This window comes from Pungitius pungitius, chromosome 2, assembly GCF_949316345.1.
Source record: "Pungitius pungitius chromosome 2, fPunPun2.1, whole genome shotgun sequence".
Classification (NCBI taxonomy): Eukaryota; Metazoa; Chordata; class Actinopteri; order Perciformes; family Gasterosteidae; genus Pungitius; species Pungitius pungitius.
This window is the reverse complement of record NC_084901.1, coordinates 17,734,135-17,755,952: the sequence shown is the minus strand read 5'-3', so window position 1 is coordinate 17,755,952 and position 21,818 is coordinate 17,734,135. Positions and strand designations below refer to the sequence as shown.

The following is a 21,818-nucleotide window of genomic DNA, read 5'->3' as shown; positions in this document are numbered from 1 at the left end:
GCCCTCCCCTTCTCTCCTCTAGGGCTGCTGAACACGCTAGCCCTCTGGCATGTTATGCTTCACAAACCAAGCGCTCCCTTTGCCTTTCAAGTTCAAACTTTCTGTAGCATCCTCACATCTTTCTGCTCGTTTCCAACAGACCCCGCCCCCCTAAGCCGCACTAAACTAGCGCTTCCTTTCTCATGTCTGGAGCTGCTGGCCCTCCAATTATTAGTTAGAAGTGTATTCAAAACCAAACTGCATGATGCAACCTCCCACAGCCCTCCTTCTCCCTTATCTTACGTTTGCACCACCCGTCTCTCCTTGGCTTGCTTTGAGTGCAAATAAAATCCAGCACTTCCTTGCTGACCTTTAAACCTTTAAGATTGAGTTTCTCCCCCATCTAGAGCCTATTTTGTTCATCCTTCGCATCTGGCATGTAAGGCCATCACAAAACAAGCGCTCCCTTGATTAACCAACACTTCACATTTGAACTTTTTCAGCAAAGAAAAGGGCAGCAGCATCAAAAATAACCCCATGTTAACGTCCTTGCGCTTGGTTTGCAATGCATAGCATGCAAGGATGAACCTTGCTTGCTATGCATTGCAAACCAAGCGCTCCATTTACCTCTAGGCTCATCTTCTTTTTGACTATTCAGCCAATAAGGGGGCCACTACAAACCAAGAGCTCCAATGAATACTTGATTACCTCAGATTGAGATTTTTGTCTTCTACAACATGTTCCATTAGAGCACAAAGTGAAGCTGTAGGAAAATCAAATCAACCCACCTCTTCTACATCTCACTGCTCCATCGCAACCCTCTCCTCCCCCTAGCTGTTATCACACACCAAGCGCTCCCTTCATTGCCTCAGAACCTTCATGCACATGAAGCATTTCTGCAACAATGAGTGGCAACAAAATCAACCTCTTCCCCATTTTAACTTGCCCCCGACTCAGTTGTCATGTGAGGAAAACCAAAATCAAATGAACTCCTACTCTCTTTTTCTCCATATGATTCACAATACAAGCGCTCCTGTCACAACCTCAAGAGTTTGTGCTTCTCATTCACAAAATCCTGTGTGACTTTAGGCAAATCAAACCAACCTCTTGTTACCAGACTTGCATGTAAAGCATCACGAATCAAGTGCTCCCTTAATTACCTCACTGCTGGAGCTTCTCAAGAACAACAATCTTGTGTTTTTTCCCAGAACTAAATCAGCCAACCTTCATCTCTCCTCTCCATCAATATTCTCTATTCTGAAACAGGCACGTGATGCACAACAAACCAAGCGACCCCCCCCCCCCCTGATTACCTCATAAAGTAGCGCTTCCCTTCACAGACAGAGCAGCATTTTTTATTTCATCCAAAGCACAAAGTGGATTCAATACGAACCCCTCTGTCCTCTCAGCGGCGATGCATTACAAATCAAGCGCTCCCCTCACCACCTCTCTGCTGGAGCTTCAGATGCTCAAGCATCTTATGTGTTTTTTTTTCTTCCTTCTCTGCAACCCCCCTTAACACTCACCCTAACCCCCCCCCCCCCCCTCCCCATCTCCCATTTTCCTGCATACAAAGCATCCCAAATTCAAGCTCTCCCTCCTCCATTAACTACAAACCTTTCCCTCCAGCATCACCTGTGATTTCTGGTCCCACTCCCCCAAACCTCCTCCCCTCCCATTCAAGTAGACGTTCCCCTCCCATTCATGTGGACTCTCTCCCCTCGGCCGGAATGTGATGCATCGCAAACCGAGCGCTCCCTTCACCTCCAGACCGTCACATCAACACCATCACGTCTCTTAGGTTCTGCAACATCCAAAACACAACGCGGAGCTGCAGCACAAAACAAGCGGAGCTCTTTCTCCCCGAAGAGCCACGCACATGAACACACACACAGGGGACACGCAGGGGACGCACCGGGACGCACCGGGACACGCCGGGACGCTCCGGGACCGGGTCTTACCTCTGGAGCTGCTGAAGGCGGTGTACCAGGACAAGGAGACCAGCCCGCACAGCCCGAACAACAAGACCGTCAGGAAGGAGACATTTCGGAGCCTCATCTCCGGAGCCCCGAGAGCATGTCCGCACCGAGAGGGGGGAGGATGAGGAGGAGGAGGAGGGGGGCGGGGGGGGGGGGGGGCGGGAGAGGGGCCGATGGAGGGAGGGGAGGGGGAAGGGGGGGGAGGCAGGTAGAAAAAGAGAGACCGAGACAGAGACGGTGAGAGGCGGAGAGACGCGGGCGGAGCTGTTGCCGTCTGAGCAGCAGCAGCGACACTGAAAGAGGAAGAGGAAGAGAGAGAGGGAGAGAGAGAGAGAGAGGGGGGGGGGGGGGCGGAGACAGAGCCAGGTGGGGAGAAATGGGGAAATGGGGGGGGATGAGGAAAGCAGAGAAGGGCCTTCGTATAAACATACAATTAAAATAATAATAATAAAAATATTCTTCATGTGAGATGAAAAACCGTTTAGACTTGAGTACGATTTAAAAAGTTCGAACAAAGTTGATTAAACATAAAATAAATTAAACCAAAATCGTTTATTTAAAAAATCATTGTAGACTAAGTTCATGGTTGTCTTGAGTTGATTTGAATTTTGGGATAACATAAACACCTCTTTCTAGTCTTAAAGAGGAGAAGGTTTTGGCAAAAAGTCTGCAGGTGATCATTTACCTGTTTGAGAGCTGCAGGGTCGAGGGTCAGAGGGCCATAAAAGCTATTTGTGTGACTAAATTAGTTTCTGTGTGCTATATAACTTTAAATAACAATAGACTCAAATACTGCTTTCCTTTGTGAGTTAGTTTCATGTGAATATTTATTTAATTCTAAGCTCTGGTGTCGCTGGTTGGTTCATGTCTGGAAGTTACTTTCTAACTTTACATTTCAACTTTCTGCTGTAAATTAAACGCATTTCCCTCAAAGAGAAAGAACGTACATTTCTTGACCTGTGAACTACAAATTAACGAATAAAAACCCTCTTTAATAGCGAATAGTGAATTAACTGCTTAATCTTTTCCCACAATCCTCTGCTGCTCTCACGAAATACTCCAGTAACCACTTTACTCTCTATTTGTTTGTTTTTTTAATTCCAATGAATAGAACCGCTGTGTCATTTGTTTTCTTTATTGATTTTAATAAATAATATTCACTGTTCACTTCACTGTTCTGTGTTGCTGAAAAGGAATAAAAAACAAGTAAATTGAAATGATTCCAAACTTTAATTAAATCATGTTTCATAGTGTTTGAATGGAAGCTCTCTTTCTGTTTATTATTTAGCTTTAAAAACATTTTTAAGAGTTGAATTCTCTTTTTGCACAGAATCCTGATGTGTTGAGCTACATCGCCACCTTGTGGTCGAGATGAAAATAGACGTTATAAGTTTACGGCAAAGTGGAATTATAGGTCAATCAGATAGACATAAGTGTTCTTCAATATTTATTAGAACTCCAAACCTGCAGAGAACAAAATAAATGAGGAAATAGATAAGACTGCTCTATTTCCTTAATTTCTAGGTAACATTGTTGCTGGCTCGAAAAATGTTTTATACAACTGAACATCTGTTTGGTTCTGGAAGGTGAAGGTTATTTAGAAGTTTGAACAGTTGAGATTTACTTTCTGCCTGACTATGGTATCGCTAATCGATATCTTAAAGAATCCGTTTCGCTGTGTGACGCTGACCTCTAGTGGTTAGAGACAGAAGGTACAATAGAGGACAAACAACATAACGACATTAGTTATCTATTAAAACGATATTTGCTCAGCTCTCTGTGGAGAATATTATTTATTTATACCATAAATACTTCTTTTCTTTTTGGATATCAAAGGTATGTTATTAGGTTATAAAGATGTAAATGAAATGTAAAACTGAACTTCTGTGTTTTTTCTACTTACTTCCACATTTTGTATTCAAAGCACAATATCTTATTTTGAGATTATTGTGAATATATGAAGGTACCCGAATAAGAACAATACCGTATAAATGTATGTATTTGGGGGAAAATAGAAATAGTCACATGTTTACTGGGGAATTATCAGCTCTTATACGCGTAACCTTATTGTTTATATGTATTCCTGCTTTAACTCTGTTCTATTGTTGTAATTCTTGATCAATCTTTGCCAAAAGACATTCCTTCAAGTGATCTACATGATGGTATTTTATACTCAACTACATTCAAAACAATCTGTTATGTGTAATATTATAGATAAATATCTGATTTAGTATTCATATTATGAGAACTATTATCTTGTTACTGTTATTTTTTTTATTATCTTTATTTGATTTTCTCTATTTCTCTGTGGATCAATGCAGGCTTATATCATAATGTCTATTGATGATCAATTCTACTTTAGAATCTGACCCAACGCTGATCTACCAAAATACATGCACAAAGAAGGCGTTTCTGCACGATGCATGTTGTTTAAAAGGAAACGAAGCTGTCGTCTGTTAAAAAAAGACACGGATTTCCACAGAGAATCCTAAAACAACAACAAGAAACAAAGTAAGGAAGGAAGTGAGGAAACAAAATGAGGAAGGAAAGACTCAGAAAAGAGGAAGGATACGAATATAAAAGGGTTGTTTATGAATTATTCAGTCGTTTAATGAGATCCAGAGGAGCCCCAATGGTGAGGAGGGCAGGAAGGGTGGAAAGGGAGGAAGGTAAGGAGACGAGGATCGGGGATGAAGGGGAGGAGGAGGAGGAGGAGTAAATCAGTGCTGGTGAGTCTCAGACGCGGAAGAAGAAGTAGCCCTGTGAGGAGGAGGAGGAGGAAGAAGAAGTAGAAGAAGGAGGAGGAGGAGGAACCCCCTCCGGTTTCTCGTAACACTTGTTGAATAATATTTGGTCTCCGTCGCTGCGGCGGCTGTTCGGACGTCTCCTCTCCCGGTTCCTCGCGTCTTTCTACCGGCTATGAGCGCTTCGACCCCCCCAAAAAGAGCAACCGACAACACAGAAGATTTCCTTCCGCCGGACACAACATCCAGAGATCGCTAGTTCATCTCTTATTCATTCAGCGGTACGCAGCGCCGCGGGGTGGCACCGCTGTCTCCGGGCGGAGGGACTCTGATCTCGGCGTGGTGGACGTCGGCGACGTCGAATGAAAAAAAGGGGTTGCTGGCTCTCCTGGAACTCCCTCACATTTCTCTCTCTCTTTCGTTTTAAGGAAGGTGAAGCAAACGATTAGTATTTCAGGGAGCAGCTCCGGCCCGAGAGAGAGAGAGAGAGAGAAGGCCGGGGAGCTGCGGGTCCACACGCCGAGCGCTGAGCCCTCTGCGCCGGGCGCTACCGATGGGACCAGCCGGCGTGGATGACTCTTAACCGGGTGTCGGAGAACTTACCTCGTTAGAATCCCCTTGTCGTGACCCGACTGCCTACTCTGCATTTTGAGGACCTGGAATATAAGCTTCTGGGGCGGGTGGGGTGGGGGGCTCCGGGACAAACACGCCGAGGACGGCGCACCGTCGCCGGGCTGCTGCGCCGCCGTGTCCGGCCCCGTGGGGGATGTCGCGCTGCCGGAATATTTACTAAAGATACCGTTTTTTCTTTTTCTGCATCTCCTCCACCACACCTGGTTTTGAGTTTGAGTGAGTGAGAGGACATGGCGGACTCCGCCAGGAACCGACCACCGGACTTGGACGCCGAGGACTGCCGGATAGCGAGCCCCTCGTCCGGGAAGAAGAAGGCGCAGCAGTCCCCCGGTATGCGGCCCAAGTACCAGAGCTCCGCACCGGGCCACTGCCTGAAGAGGGTGACCCTGACCAAGCCCACCTTCTGCCACAGCTGCAGCGACTTCATCTGGGGGCTTGTTGGCTTCCTGTGTGAAGGTAAGTCTACATTAAACGTGTGTATTATTAATGATAAGTCGTTACTTATTTATAGTAATAACGTGAACTCCCCCCACATAAGTGCCTGCTTGTTTGAGGGAATCGAACCAGCGACCCCAGGCTGGTTGTTCCTGCTGCCTGAGGAGGTTCAGGTGACCCTGAACCAAGTCTGTTTGGGTGATTCCTCTTTAAAAGTGTAACAACCGACAGTAGATATCTAACATCAAGTAAACTGGGCCTGAGACCAGATCTTTGTCCAGATCTCAGACCCGATCACAGAACAGATCCTGACTGGAGAAAACAAGAATAATTCCTTCCTTCATTTCATCTCTTTTTCACTATCCTCTTTTTTTCTATTCTTGTCTCTTCCTATTATTCTGTTTCCTTTATTTCCCTCTCTAGTCCGTCCCCTTCTTTTCTTTCCTTTTTTCCTCTTTCCTTTGCCCGGCTTTTATGTCATTTTTTCCTCCCTTTCCTTTTTTTCCTTTCTTTCCTTTCCTGCTTTCCTTTGCCTTTCTGTATTTTTAATCTTTTGTCTCCTATTTTCTTCCTTTTCCATTTCCTTTCTTTTTCAATTTCCTTTCCTTTCCTTCCCCTTATTTCTTTTGACCTCACAAAGCCACGACCAAATCATGAATTCAACAGGCGAACTGAAGAGCAGATCCAAGAGGACCTTCTCACACACACACGCACGCACACACACACACAAACACACACACGCACAAACACACGCACAAACACCACTCTGCCCAGTAACACACTGGTTGTCCACGATCTGCGCTGTAGTCAAGTCGTGATTTACTTCTCCTGGGTTGGCATGGCAACAGGAGGCATGTTTGTGTGACAGTCCTGACCATCATCATCTTCATCATCAAACAGCAGCAGATGCATTAAAAGCTGCACAACATCATCAACAACAACAACATCACCGCTCGGCCGGATTACGAATAGTTTTCTTTAAACTGTGGAGTTGGCTTAACAAAACATGTGATGTCATCAAAGTGTTACATCTGGCTGTGGATATTTAACATATATCCATATAATATAACTTTTTTTGGTTGAGATCATTCAAATGACGGTTTTTCACATGTTTACCCTTTGTGACCATTCAAATAGTTAAGTTAAATACTTTTCACTGTTTTAATTGAGAGGCATCACGTGATTTAATACACAAGTTACATTTTAAAATATCAAATATGAAGATGAACAATGTCTGATCGTTTCTTTAAAGTTCGGATCGGATATCAGTCCGAGTATAATGTCGTGACATTACTAGTGGGTGTGGTTACAGGTGCTCCAGAGCAAGTTTCAACAGGTGGAAACCAACAACTGTATGCAAAGAGGTGGTAGTCATGGTGACGCCACTTATCAGCCTGTGTGCATCTTGGCGTCCTCATCTTGTTTTGTTTTTTTTAAAACCAGTGAACAGGAAGTGCGCATATTGGGACTGATAAGGACGTAGAGACGCACTATACGTCTCTGCTAGAGACCTGTCCATCAGCCTATGGCCCCGCCCTAAAGCATCGGCCTACTTTATGGTTTGTTTGACTCTAAATGGACCATCATTTACTCAATGAACGTCATGCTGTAATGAAGCAGACTTGAAACTAGAGATTAAGACCATAAACTAGTGTTTACAATGTTTACTAAGGGAATAAATCGAGAGAAGCAGAGTCATTTTCTCATAGACTTTTATTGGAGCAGAGGAGTCGCTCCCTGGTGGTCACTAGAGAGAATCACCAGATTCAAACAAACCGATTCAACGTGTTTTTGAGAAATAGAAATATGAGCTTGTGTCCATAACTTGAGTATTCATGAAGAAACTGTGGAATGTTTTAAGTTTTTTTTTATATCTGTTATGTTGATATTTGATTTCTTACTTTTAGTGTTTTTTTTCTGTAGCACTGACTGCATGAACTCTTAAAACAGCCCCCTTGTTCCCCACAGCGTCTCTTTGTGTTTAAATAAAGGTCAAATGAGATAGTATCTGCAGGAAGCTGTCAAACTGTCATTGGTGGTGCACCGCTCAGACCGAGAAAAAGACTCTCGTTGTTCAAGGAAGACAGTTTTATTTTTGCCTGCAAAAATTGTGCAACTGTGTTTTCAATTAACTGGTTCAAATTTATTCATAATTTGTAAAACATCAGAAGACATAAGTTCTATTTCTTTGTATGAGTTTTCAATTGTCTTGTTTTGATGGTCCAAACTCAACAATATTTAATTAAAGGGGATATTAATACAGAAAAAATGGTTCCATTGGAGCATTGGGTGGAAAAAGTAGTACTTTACTAAAGTCAAAGGAGTAATACTACTGTTGAAATACTGAAGTAATAACATCACTATATACCAAAAGAAAAAGTTAAACCAAAGACCCATAGTCTTGGTCTAAACCACTGAAAGTTTTGGTGTTATTTTGGTCCAAGCGCCTCAAAGCCGTGGTCTTATTTCTGTCTAAACCGTGTTGTTTGATGTCTGTATTTCTACTCATTGATGTCAGAGCAATTTTTTTTTTTAAATGGCCTCCTTTGTCTAAAATTTCTCCAATGTAAGTAAATGATGTCAATGAAAGCAATGACTTAATTCACTGAGTGTAGATTCAGTTAGAATTAATTTTTTTACTTTTCATTTCCGTGACTGAGTCTGAGATTGTGATAAAGGTGATGTAATGCAACCAAACAAATCGGATTGCAATGGATTGTGGGTGATTAAAGTAAATTAGAAACCTACAACCTGTCGCTGCCTTGCTCGGCGGCCTCTGACGGTCCTCTTTGTCTCCTCCTCCCTCAGTGTGTAACTTCATGTGTCACGAGAAATGCCTGAAGACGCTGCGTTGGGCCTGTTCCTGCATGACCCCGTCTTTGGTCAGGGTGAGTAAAACAAACGGCCCGACGTGACGTTTATTGATTGGCGCCGGATCAATAAACGGGCGATGAACTTGACTGAGTAACACACATATTTAGTACTGGACTTAAGTGTTGGTGCAAGGTACTAGCGCTTTACTTAAGTACTCTGTGCTCTGGTACATATCAGAAGTACATATTGTACTTTTTACCGTACCACATTTGAGGTAAATCTTGTACTTTTACTATTGTACATCACAGAGGTAGTTTTTACTCCACGTTTAATAGACACATACACCTCAAGAGGAGGGTACGGGAAATGAAAGGCTGACTCATTGGGTCACTTTGGGTTTTAACACTCCTGCAGAACTGTGTTGTGGCATTAATGCTCTTGTGTTCCTGTCATTGAACAAAGATAAAACACTATTTCAATACTGTATGTACAATACTAGTTGACAAGGCGATACTCTTTTACTTAGAAACATTTAACCAATTTTTCTTTTTATTTGATGGTGCCCCCCCACCCCCCACAGCACCTGGTGCTCGATGTTGACGTGTCGCGTTGTTGTATCACAGGATCCGTTGCTTTTAGTAACGTTGTCATATGACGGATAATCCAAATCCTCTGTCAAGCCATTATTGACTTTAAGCTGAGATCTTACAGAGATTTTTTTAATCACAGGTTATAGCCTTTATAAAGAGATTTTTTTAAATTTCTACCAAATATGTGTAAAAACAAGACTATTTGGTTTCTTCAACTGCAGCCTTGTTGTTTACAAAGTTGTATTTCTTTGTTTGTGACCAGGTTGTTTTATCATGCCTTTATCTCTCTCGGCAGCGTCGACATGCCGGCGTGTTTTCTCAGTTAGCTTTCGGCCGTCAGCTTTAGCGTTAGTTTTCGGCCGTTAGCTTTCGGCCGTTAGCTTTCGGCCGTTGTTGACCGAGTCCCCTCGCTGCCCCCTGCAGGTTCCCATTGCTCACTGCTTCGGACCCGCCGGCCAGAAGAAACGTTTCTGCAGCGTCTGCAGGAAATTGACGGAAGGGAACGGGGCGCTGCGCTGTGAAGGTCAGGAACCAGTTCAACCAGTGTGTTATTTTCCATCGATATTATCCAACCGAGAAAATAATAATAATAAACAATCTCTGAGACAATCTCAAGACTCAAACATATAAAAAATAATTATACTAATTTTTATATAATGAAAATGATCTTTACTTGTAAATTCAAAACATGTCTGCTTATTAAACCTCTGATCTTTGTTGTGACATCATTTTTTAAAGAAAAATGTTTAAAAACGTTAAAATAAATGAATATTAAAATTGTTTCATAAAAAATCAATTTAAAACGGAATAAACTCAAAACTCAACAAAATATTCCCTAAGCCAAAAAGACCAAAAGACGTTTAATAAGTATAATTAATAGGTGTATAAATGTTTAAAAACTACAACTGGTGAAGACCAGGCAGAGAGGTTTCTGTTGTGACCTTTGACCTCCCATTCAAGATGTGAACTCCTGCGACCAGCATGTAATTAGAGTAACACGTGTGTGTGTTTCAGTGTGTGAGCTGCATGTCCACGCAGACTGTGCCGTCTTCAGCTGTGCTGATTGTCGCAGTTCCCACCTGGACGAGACTCTGGAGCAGGTGATTTACCTGCCGGTTTGTGACGCTGGTGTCACTGAATAATGTCCTTTTCTGATTCTACTCTGTCAAAATCGAGGTCCACAAACCAGATGATGACATCACCATGACTACGTCCACTTCCAATAGAGGGTGGGCCAGAGGTGGAATGTTGAATTGAATGCATATTACGTGCAACAATACCTACTTTGTAAGGACAGCAAGAGACCTCTGACCTTTGGGCTCTGACCCATGACCTCAGATGTCGTCGTCTAGTTGGTATTCTTGATGGTGACAGAGTTGAGTTTATGTAATTCTTCCAAAATCACATATCTGCTGCAAAGGACTTTAATACTTCAAAGCAACAGGTGATCTACAGTATAATGATAGTGAGATCAATGAATGTGTTTGCATGTCATTTATCAGTCTGACTGATCACATGACACCTGCAGCGGCCCCACACGCTTTAATCAAAGACTTTGTGTGTGTGTGTGTGTGTGTGTGTCTCGCTACGAGCTGATTGATCGGTTCTCAGTCGCTAATTAAACATCAATCGCATGAAGCTCCTGTAGATCTGCTGACTGACTGGTTCAGACTGGTTCTCAGCTGTAAAGCCTCCTAGTTCCTACTGGACATGACAATGTTTAAAAACACACATGTAATAAATAATACCATTGTAATATAACTCATAATTAATAATAGGTAATATATGGGGACGAAGGAGCAGCAGTGAGGCTCATTGATATGTTTCCTCAGTTCTGTAATGCCGTCTCACTCGGGATCTACTTTCTGTCGCTGCAGGATACGTTTCACCACCACTGGAGGGAGGGCAACCTGCCCTCGGCGGCCAGGTGTGACGTGTGTCGGCGTTCGTGCGGCTCGTCTGAGGTCCTGTCGGGGATGAGGTGCGAGTGGTGCGGCGTCACGGTGAGGACCGGCCGATCCGCATCAGACCAGAGCTTCAGGCCATTAGACCTACAGACCTTTAGCCCACTCACAGACACCTGCAGAATGCGTACCGCTAAACCTGTCCAGCAGACCAGCCGACTTCTAGACCTGTAAAACAGCAGACTTACATGCCTCTAGACCCGCAGACCAGGAATCAGGAGTCCTGGCAAGTCTCCTGATGACGAAATGTAACGTGACGTACGTCCAGATACGAAGGTTTGTGTCTCTTCCTGTCGGCCTCTGCAGAGCCACGCGTCGTGTTACCTTGGCGTGCCACCAGAGTGCACCCTGGGACGTCTGCGCTGCATGACGCTGCATCCGGACCGGGTTCGTCTCCACTTCAGGAACTTCAGCAAGATGCACTGCTACCGCATCGCGGAGAGCTGCAGCCAAGAGCTGGGTACACACGCAAACGCACGCACACACACACACACACACACACAGCTCCAGACCACTTCCTCTGTGATGCCGAAACACTCAGCTCGCTTACTGGAAGCATTGCTTCTTCATCAAAGCTGAGGAAACCATAAAATTGAGTTTTCTTATTTTTTTTTGCTCTAACGCAATCCCGACATGAGCAATGACGAATTATTAATCATTCAAATAAGATTAACTTCATGTGTTCTATAGAGAGAATGTGCACAAAGTTCGTGACTCAAAGTAAAACAGTATAAGATCTTATTTGTAGACTGTGTGTGTGTATATTTACAGGTCTATACATGTATACACAATACATATAAGCGTGTGTGTGTGTCTACAAATAGAGACCGTATGAGCACCTTGAACCTTGAACCAGCTTAACTCATGAATCTGTAACAGGAAGTTCTTTTTTAATCTGTATACTAATTTACTGTCATGTTTCTGAAGTTTTGTTTCTCTTTAATCTTTGTTTCCCTCCATGTTTGTCTCAGATAACTCAGACGATGTGGATCAGACTGCTGCTGCATCTAAAGAGGGTCCAGAGACAGGTCAGTCCACATGGTCCACATCCATCCATAGTTGACCTCCAGAGACAGGTCATGAGACACTAATGGCGTGTGTGTCCGCGTCCAACAGGTAAACAGCTCAAGGTGTACGATGGCGATGATGCCGTAAAGCGTGGCTCCTTCCGATTGGTTTCCATCATGAGAGCCACAAAGAACGAGGAAGTGGTGGTGAGAGCATTTCACACACAATGACCACTACAAATACTACTACTACTACTAACGGTAGTACTGCTACCAATACTTCCCATGTCAATGCTATCTAAAGGTCAACTTCAGGAATAGGCATTTGTTTTTCAAAATAAAAGAAGTTTATTGTAATTCTGTAAAAGATGGTTTTAAGTAATACAATGCAGAATTTAAATCATATCCAGGAAAAAGCCTCCATCTTCATCTCCATCTTTAAGTAATAATGTAACAATTAAATTAATCTTTATTTGTGTTATTATAATGACAAATATGGTAACATAGGTAACAGTGTCTTTTGACTATAACTTTAAATTTAGGAAAATATACTTTCATATTCAATATTCAATAGTTCTTTGTTTCATTAATTATTTTTCAATCCTTTTATTTTCTGTATTAAAAAAAAATCAATGTATTTTTTAAATATTTATAAAAAATATATTCTGTAATACTGATGCAATTAGTATTACTCATGAGTCTTGGCCTGACGCTGCAGCCCCGGTGTCGTCCTGCAGGAGGCGGCGCTGAGGGCCTTCTACCTGCCGGACGACCCTCAGGACTTTGAGCTGAAAGAGGTCAGCTACACGCATCGTCTCCATAGCGAAGACATCCTCAACCGCAACGGCGGTACTGATAACCGGGGGGGCTCCCTGAAGGACGGAGGCGACGCCTGGCTGCTGAGGGCAAAACTCCGGGACACCGAGGTCATCAAGGTGTACACGGCCCGGCCCAGGTGAGAGAAGGCCCTCCATGTGGCTCAAACGTAGAGCGCCCCTCCCCCAGGTCGTTAAGGGTCTCTCCCGCTGTGTGTTCTAGGTCGGGGGCCGCCGTCGTCTCCGTCTCCGTCTCTAAAGAAAGCACGGCAGCATCAGTCCTCTCCGAGGTCCTCCGTCTGCTCCAGAGACAGGTGACTACATGTTTTAATGTTTGTTGTTTTTTACATATTTTTATTTAATTTTTAAAGAGTGTGTGTGTGTGTTGTTTCAGGAGGAAGACGCCTCCAGCTTCAGCCTGATGGAGGTCTACATGAGCAGCAAGCAAGGTTTTATTCATTAGACAATATTTAGTTTGTGCTCGTTTTTTTTTAAAACCCTCTCAAGTGTATGAATCGTCACTTTCCAAATCCAAAGATAAACTCTTTTAATTTGTATAAAAACGTCTCCTCCTCTGCCCTCTAGTTCAGAGACAGACGCTGACTCCTCAGGAGAAGATTCAGGACAAACTGCAGGAGATCAGAAAGGTAGGAGCACATGAGACACACTGAATTCCTGCAGGAGGAGATCAGGGAGGTAGGAGGACATGTGACACACTGAGCTCCTGCAGGAGGAATAGATCAGGAGGAGGAGATCCAACACGGTGGACTGACTGAGTGATTTTTACCAGGTGTCCCTGCGTCAGATGAACCAGACCCGTTTCTACCTGGTGGAGGACAGGAAGTCGGTGGTGCAGGTCAGCCTCCTGATCGGAGGCCTGACCCCGCTGCTGAACAGAGAGGAGTATGTCCAGCTGATCCAGGAACAGCTGAGCATCAAGAGTGAGTCTGAGCCGCCGCTTCTGACGTGAGGCGCCGAGGCGCGTCTACCCGCACACCCCTCACTTCCTGTTTCTCTGTCTCTGCAGGTCATCTGGTCACCCTGAGCCACGTCTACCCCACTCAAGGTGAGATATGAAGTTCGTCGTGTGCAGTACGACATTTGTAGATTATGTCATGTTATTTATTACGTTTGAATTAGTTTTAATCCTTGATTGAATAGTTTGCAAAAAACCTTTTCTTAAAAACATTCCGTCAGAATGATTTATTCCTGCTTTCTTAGTTAGTTGTTACTGTTTGGGAGTTTAACTTGTAAATAAACATTATAACAATGTAGAATAAATAACCAATGTCTTGCAGGTAAAAATCTTAATCTGTAAAGTAGCATGAGGGGAATGTACTACATATCTATCTCAGGTGCGGTGGCGCTGCAGGTTTCGTGTTTCTCTGAAGCGGAGAGGATCTACATGTTGGCTAAAGACACCAGCGTGAACAACAAGACGTTGACGTCGCTCGTCATTGCAGAGATTGAGGTGAGCGCACTTTAACCACAAACACCGTCAGGGGAGGGCACGTGAGGGTTTCCGTCACATGTTGGTTTTATAAAAACGTGTAAACTATAGAGTCGTTTCCTTCAGTGTGTCGCGCCGAGAGAGGACATCTGTCCCCTGCTGGTGTTCGTCAACCCAAAGAGTGGCGGCATGAAGGGCCGAGAGCTCCTCTACGCCTTCAGGAAGCTGCTCAACCCTCATCAGGTCTTTGACATTTCCAACGGAGGGCCGCTGGCCGGGTGAGGAAAACAAACGCACCCCCAACTGGAAGAGCCAGACAGTGGTGGTGGTGATGATGATAATAGTGATGATGATAAAACATCGCATTTGAATGTACATTGCATGCAACTATATGTACTTTGAGAGGACAGCTGCAGCTCTGACCTTTGACCTTTTGGCTCCTCTGTGCTCACAGTGAAGACATTCGAGTCTTTCCGTGAACTCTCCAGGCCTTTTTTTCATGCTGCGATGTTAAAACGTGTCTGAGCTTTGGTCTCCTCTGCTGCAGCCTCCACACCTTCCGGGAGGTTCCCAAGTTCCGGGTGCTGGTCTGTGGGGGGGACGGGACCACCGGCTGGGTGCTGGGGGTGCTGGAGGCCATCCGGCACAAGCTAGTGTGTCGGGAGCCGCCCATCGGCATTGTACCGCTGGGAACAGGTGAGGGATCGGGGTTCACGTTTCAGGGTTCAGGGTTCAGGGTCCTCAGGCTCTAAAGTCCCTCTCCGACCCGCCAGGGAACGACTTGGCCCGAGTCCTGCGATGGGGAGCCGGCTATGGCGGCGAGGACCCTCACCACATCCTGGTCTCTGTGGACGAGGCGGACGAGGTCTTGATGGACCGGTGGACCATCCTGTTGGACGCGCAGGACATCTCCGAAGACGGCAAGGAAAACGGCTTCCTGGAGCCCCCTAAGGTCCGGAAAATCGGCAAATGCAATTCCGATGTAAAGCAGTGAACTAAAGTAAATCATTTCAAAATGTGCCGTTACCAGTAATCTTACGGTTCTGATTCGTGCTTGTGTCTCAGATCGTGCAGATGAACAACTACTTCGGCCTGGGCATCGACGCAGACGTCAGCCTCGACTTCCACCAGGCCCGCGAGGACGAGCCGGATAAGTTCACCAGCAGGTAAAGCTTCGGCTCAACCGGGATCTCTTGGACTGCTGCAATGCGTCCGAGTCAAAAACGGAATTTTCCTGACCCTCGACCCCTTAGGTTCCACAACAAAGGGGTGTACGTGAAGGTCGGACTGCAGAAGATCAGCGCCACCAGGAGCCTCCACAAGGAGCTGCGGCTGCAGGTGGACGGTCGGGACGTCCCGTTGCCTCACATCGAGGGTCTGATCTTCCTCAACATCCCCAGGTAGCACGCGCTCCTCACACTCCTTGCCTGCCGCCGCCGTGGCCCCACACTTACTTATGTGTGTGTGTGTGTAGTTGGGGCTCTGGTGCCGACTTGTGGGGGTCGGAGGTTGATGTTCGCCACGGGAAGCCGAGGATCGACGACGGCATGCTAGAGGTGGTCGGCGTCACCGGCGTCGTCCACATGGTGAGACGAGTCCCGCCTCCAGAGACTCAATGTCCCCTTACTGGCGCCTCTCTGAGCTTTCAACAGTGTGTGTGTGTGTGTGTCTGTGTGTGCGTGCGTGCGTGTAGGGCCAGGTTCAGAGCGGTCTGCGCTCGGGGATTCGCATTGCTCAAGGGAACTACATCCGGCTGACGGTGAACAAACCCATACCTGTGCAGGTGGACGGGGAGCCGTGGATCCAGCCGCCGGGACACATCATCATCTCCGCTGCTGGACCGAAGGTTTGTCCCCCGCAGACCTCTTGTCTTTATTCTTATTTCTTCTCCTCTGTCAATTCATACTGCGTTCATTAAAACATGTTCTGTGTCTGTTGTGTGGTATTTTCTGTGTGTAGCTTTTGTTTGTCAAGAGTTTGGGATATTCTGGGCATACATGTAGTTTAATATATTCTATAATCTATCTAATCTACAGTAGTTTAGTGTGTATCATTGTATTTACTGTAGCTTAGTGTGTATCATTGTAGTTTATCCATAGCTTAGTTTGTATCTTTGTATTTTATCTGTAGCTTAGTATGCATCTTTGTATTTTATCTGTAGCTTAGTATGCATCTTTGTATTTTATCTGTAGCTTAGTATGCATCTTTGTATTTTATCTGTAGCTTAGTATGCATCTTTGTATTTTATCTGTAGCTTAGTGTGTATCTTTGTAGTTTATATCTAGCTTAGTGTGTATCTTTGTAGTTTATCCGTAGCTTAGTGTGTATCTTTGTAGTGGATCCATAGCTTAGTTTGTATTCTTGTAGTCTATCTGCAGCTTAGTGTGTATGCCCGTAGTTGTTTAGTACTTGTTTACACTACGTTTGTTCCTCTGCTGCGTCTGCAGGTCCGGATGCTGAGGAAGTCCAAGCAGAAGCAGAAGAAGTCCTCGGCCAGCTCGAAGGACAGGCGCGCTGAGAGTCCGTCCTCCAGAGAAGGAGGCCACTGACCTGCCTCGGAATCATCACCCGGCGTCCTGCTGCCAGATGGGGGGGGTGGGGGCGGGATTTGTTTCCGGCGGCAGGCTGTGAGGCAACTCGTGTCGCTTCGGTAGCGACGGCGATGAGATGCGGGTCAAACCGGACACGGGGGGGACGCTCAATGTTTACTGGCTGCGCGCGCTGGGAGGAGGTCCTGGATCGCCTCAATTACCGTCCAGTTGGGATCACATTTTCATCCTGCTGACCAAGCGTTTATCACTTAAAGACTTCACGGTTAATATACAGCAACTGTAACAGCAACGTTTTTTTCTTCTTTTAAAAACGCAAGAGTAACAAGTAATTATCAGATTTGAAATAGGAATTCTGCATCGATGGAGAAAGAGATGACAATTTCTCAGTGTGGATAAGCTTCAGTTTGAACATAAAGAATCTATGACAGTATTTAAAAGAAGTAGATTCTGTCCAGATGTAACTGTATTTGTACAGTAAGTAGCAGTGTCAGTTGATTAATCGTAATAACTTTAGTTGTGGATAATATTGTGCAGCTATAAAGTGTTCATAACCTCAGTCATATTGTCATAAGAGGATATGAAGAAACAGCAGAACTCCTGACGACAGGCAGTTTCTTTCAGAAGCTGCAACCACATCATGTTCATCTAAACCACAGATCTTCCAGGAGGCTAATTAATAATACTTCCTCTTCTGTGAAAATTGTTTGTAACATTCATGCTGCGAAAAGTCAATGAGCGCGTAACATCTCTGAAACCCCAATGTGTAACTGAAAGGGGTCAAGGGACTTGAAACCAACACATAAAATTTAGATCAGTCTGAGCTGTGGTAAAAAGTGTAAACGTAGAGATAAACTGTTGGTTTCCCAGCAGATGAAAAGTGGGACACTTTTAAACTGAATAATTTTGCACAAGATTAATTTAATTAATCTTTTGTGACGTGACAACTTATGACCAGACGGTGTCTTTTTAGCATATTAGAAGAATTTTAGATAATACATCTTGTGAAGAAAAAAAAACAGCAAGAGAGAAGAGATAACTGTAATAGATTTTAGTTTTTTAGCATATGGCTAATATGATCTTATCAAAAGTGACCAAGTGAGCAGCCTTATTTGAACAACTTTATTTAGATTGACTTTGAAATCCTGACAATTATCCATACAAGTTATAAGTTACAAAAGATTTGCTTTTAACGTTCCTTTGAACAGGGTCAACTCTATTGGTCCGAATCTGATGAAAAGATAACAAAAACTACTAGACGGTGTTTGTTTTAGTTGATGCTAACATGCTCCGCTCTGACGATTTGACTGAATGTTTTTCTCTGGAAGCGGTTAGATTGTGGACTCTTATTAAGCCTAGTTTAGTTGAGCGGTGCAAATAGATTAAGACAAAGTGTTGTGTTAGAGGTTGTTGTGCCAATGTGGTTTAAATTATACATTTGCTTGAAGAAAAGATAACTTGAAAGTTAGCTATCTTTCTACTGTGTCAAAACAAAACTAGAGATTTTACTACAGGAAGAAAAGAAAATTCTCATAATCAAGCTACGTTACTAGCTTTGCTCGCTAGTATCCATGCTAACAAAATTGAAATGAAATTTGTTTTATGGGATTATAAAAATGTAAATCAAAGTTATATATAAATAAGATAGGGTATGAAGTGTGGCAATGTGTCACAGCTAGATCCAGCCAATAGCTAGCAGGCAGAGGAATCTGCATTCCTAACTAAGCTAAACCTGAAACCTATTAACTTTGCAAGCTAATAGGATAGTTCACTAGCAGGCGAGCTAGTGTGTGGTATTGCCTTAACAAACCTTATGAGGGTTAATTACTAAACAGCGGGAACACGTCATGATTGAAGATAGCAACCAAAACAGCTTAGCTTAGCCAGATGGTTGCTACGTTAGCGTGCCAATATAGAATTAAAAGTGATATTCAAAGATTTACGTGGTGAAATCCAACGTTTAAAATGTGGAATCAACTTTTGGGTACCCCTGAAATTACAGATTTATTTAATACTTTTTAGCCGGTTTGCAGTATTCAACAACTTTGCCAGATCTACAATAATTGCCATATTTAGACACAACTGTAACTTGTTTACTGCCACGAGAAAACTTGTCAAAGGCTGCGGGTTTTAACCCAGAGGAGGATTCAAAGAAATTAAAACTTCGTCCACATTCCCAGTGACAGAACATAAAGAAACATTTAAAGATAGTATGCTCTTTATGTAGCAAAACAGCATTTGATTGCTGTTGTTTTGGTTGTAATATATACGTTTTATTTTTTTTACTGAGATTATTTTGATGTTATTTGGTGCTAAAATAACATGAAATTCTGTTTGACTTCAGATTGAAGGATCTTGTTTTTCTTCAAAGCCTCAAACCAAACCTCATTCACCACACTTAAATACTTTGAAGACTTTAATTAAGATAACGCTGAGGGTTTCTGGCTTTGAAAGAAAGGATCAGATACATCGGCATTACGTAACCGTCCGTTAAAGCTGAGCTCCTCAGTGTGAGTAGTTTGAACTGTATACACCGTCACAGTGTTTTATTACATGTATGAAGTACTGTAGTTCTGAATGTTGTGTATTTACAGCCTGTTATCTCCTCTTTGGTCACTGTCGCTGTTAAAGAAAGTCAGCTGCTGGTTTTACATGTTAATACTTTGTGATCCTGCTTCCAAATTATCCTTCACATGACCTCCTGCCATCGCTTCACTTATGTTAAAAAACAAAAACAATTCTTGAAACATTTCAAGTTTTTTATTTGATTGGAGGTAATTGTTGGATCTTTGTCTGTTTCTCATAGTTGTTGTTTTTAAGTAAAAGCAACAATGGTAAACACAGGAACTAATCTCTCTTTGAAATCTCAAATTGTGACAAACTGTCAAATCTGTCTTTAAATTCCCCAATTTATTTTCTATAAAAGTGCTTTAAAATCATGAAAGATATAAAAAATATCTTTCACGACTTTTGGAGAAGTTTATCATCGTTGCAACGTGGCTCCATCATTGTTTTACATGGAGATATTCTGAATCACAACAGAATCCAATTGCTTTGAAGTTTAGTCTCCTCTCAATTTTAGAGAACGGTGCAGCAGAATATTGAAGCTCTCTGTAGATATTTTCTCGTTTATCCAAATCCGTGGACTGTAAATGAACTACTTCTTCTTTGTTAGTCAATGTAAGAACATGTGCATCTTTATTCCAGCTTCTCTGTGTCCGTCGTGCCTCGAAGCGTCATTAAGCCCCGCCCCTCAGGGCAGACCAGGTGGAGGTCTCTCCTGCAGGTGGTTTGTTCAGAAGGTGGTCTGTCGTGAAGGTGGAGGCTTCTTCCACAGGTGGATGTTTGCCTTCCAGGTGCATGTTTACCCTTCAGGTTGAGGAGGTCTATCCCGTGGGTATGTTAGTCCTTCAGATGGATGTTTGTCCTTAAGGTGGATGTTAGTCCTTCAGATGGATGTTTGTCCTTAAGGTGGAGGTTTATCCTGTGGATAGATATTTGTCCTTCAGCTGGATGTTCATCCTTAAGGTGGAGGTTTATCCTGTTGGTAGATGTTTCTCCTTCAGATGGATGGTGTCCTTAAGGTGGAGATTCATCCTGTGGGTATGTTTGTCCTTCAGGTGGAGGTTTATCCTGCCGGCATACTGTTTATTTTTCAGGTGGAGGTTTATCCTGTGGGTAGATATTTGTCCTTTAGGTTGAGGTCTGTCTTGCAGGTGGAGGTTTGCGTAGTGCCTCATCAACACAGTCAGTGCTCTGATGTTTTTTGCGTGTTCCAAGTTTCCGCTTTATTAAAGGTTTTCTTAAAAAAATCAAATGTATGTTTGTATTTTTTTTGTTTCAACTGTAAAATTGCACTAACTGTTAAATTGATGCTCTTCAATGAGGTTATCCTGAATGTTGTAACGACTAAAGATGAATATGTAGTACAAATCTATTACTAATATATGTACATATGTGTTTAAATAATGTGTTAATTCAGAATAAACTAAAGAACAAAGACATTGTGGTTTCTGTCTGATTTCTCAGTTAAGTGTACTTTAGTAAAACTTTACTTGAGTATTTCCATTTTTTTCTACTTCATACTTGTGCTTCATTTCAGAAATTTTGTACTTTTTAAATGTATTTTTACTTCTAGTTGTTTGAAATCTGTATTTATTTGAAGCTTCAGATTAAATTAAAAATAAATTACTAATAAATGATGATGTATATATGAACATATAGTAGTTAGAATATGTCATTCTGCATAATGAACAATATAAGTGTATAAATATAAGTGTTAGTTGATGCCATTAACTTATTTAAGTTTTTTATGACAGGATTCATACTCATAACAGACTTGTTGTCCTCTGAAAATATCAAATATTTAAACTGCTGGATTAAACTAAGTAGAATAGTTCAAAACATGAGTTGAGAATAAATGATGCAAATATGATTCAGAGGGGAAATTATTAGTGGTGACAGAAATGAGTCATTTTATGGAACAGTTTGTCTTTAAGGTGTATACATTTCATATCTGACATAGAGATGGATCAGAAATGTTATGTTTAAAGATGCTATTGCGGGATTATCTAATGGAAACTGATATTTTTATACAGATGCAAATGGACAAAGTGGTAGAATAAGGGTTTTCTTACCCAAAGTCTGAAAGGAGACATGTTGTGGAAGAAAAATCCAAATCAACCAGATTATAGAAAACACTGTCTGTCTTTAGTTTAAATAGCATATAAACTTCGAGAGGAACAATTAGAAAAGAAAACACATTGAGATGTTCTGTACAATAGACTATAATGGTGAGAAAACAGGGAACGAACAGAACGTAAATTACATGAAGATTAGATACAATAAAGGGGACGTAA

The 21,818-nt window shown here is 42.9% G+C and overlaps 2 protein-coding genes across 3 annotated transcripts in view; one reads left to right on the top strand and one right to left on the bottom strand.

Annotated features, from left to right (window-relative positions):
* mgat4b (alpha-1,3-mannosyl-glycoprotein 4-beta-N-acetylglucosaminyltransferase B) overlaps positions 1–2,099 on the bottom strand; it is a 55,320-nt gene extending 53,221 nt beyond the window's left edge. Inside the window, exon 1 of one of the 2 annotated variants that reach the window (XM_037460063.2) lies at positions 1,941–2,099. In XM_037460063.2, the coding sequence (XP_037315960.2) occupies positions 1,941–2,037 (97 nt within the window). In that variant the 5' untranslated portion in view covers positions 2,038–2,099. The remainder of the gene's footprint in view (positions 1–1,940) is intronic. The other variant, XM_037460064.2, reaches the window with a different exon arrangement.
* A 2,502-nt stretch (positions 2,100–4,601) lies between these two features.
* On the top strand, positions 4,602–20,961 carry LOC119210896 (diacylglycerol kinase theta-like). The gene is made up of 23 exons (XM_037461401.2): positions 4,602–5,791; positions 8,579–8,658; positions 9,598–9,697; positions 10,189–10,274; positions 11,052–11,177; positions 11,445–11,598; positions 12,110–12,166; positions 12,255–12,352; positions 12,883–13,100; positions 13,184–13,274; positions 13,355–13,409; positions 13,546–13,607; positions 13,751–13,901; positions 13,988–14,026; positions 14,316–14,431; positions 14,537–14,688; positions 14,958–15,106; positions 15,184–15,362; positions 15,476–15,576; positions 15,664–15,810; positions 15,885–15,996; positions 16,104–16,256; positions 16,858–20,961. The coding sequence occupies exons 1-23, from the start codon at positions 5,566–5,568 to the stop codon at positions 16,957–16,959; spliced, it is 2,754 nt and encodes a 917-aa protein (XP_037317298.1). The 5' UTR covers positions 4,602–5,565; the 3' UTR covers positions 16,960–20,961.
* Positions 20,962–21,818: the final 857 nt, after the last annotated feature.

Bases quoted from the DNA above. Each gene is read 5' to 3' on its own strand.
- LOC119210896 (XM_037461401.2), top strand. From the start codon at position 5,566: ATGGCGGACTCCGCCAGGAACCGACCACCGGACTTGGACGCCGAGGAC. The intron at 12,167-12,254 runs GTCAGTCCACAT...CGCGTCCAACAG, and splicing joins TAAAGAGGGTCCAGAGACAG to GTAAACAGCTCAAGGTGTAC. The intron at 13,608-13,750 runs GTAGGAGCACAT...GATTTTTACCAG, and splicing joins AACTGCAGGAGATCAGAAAG to GTGTCCCTGCGTCAGATGAA.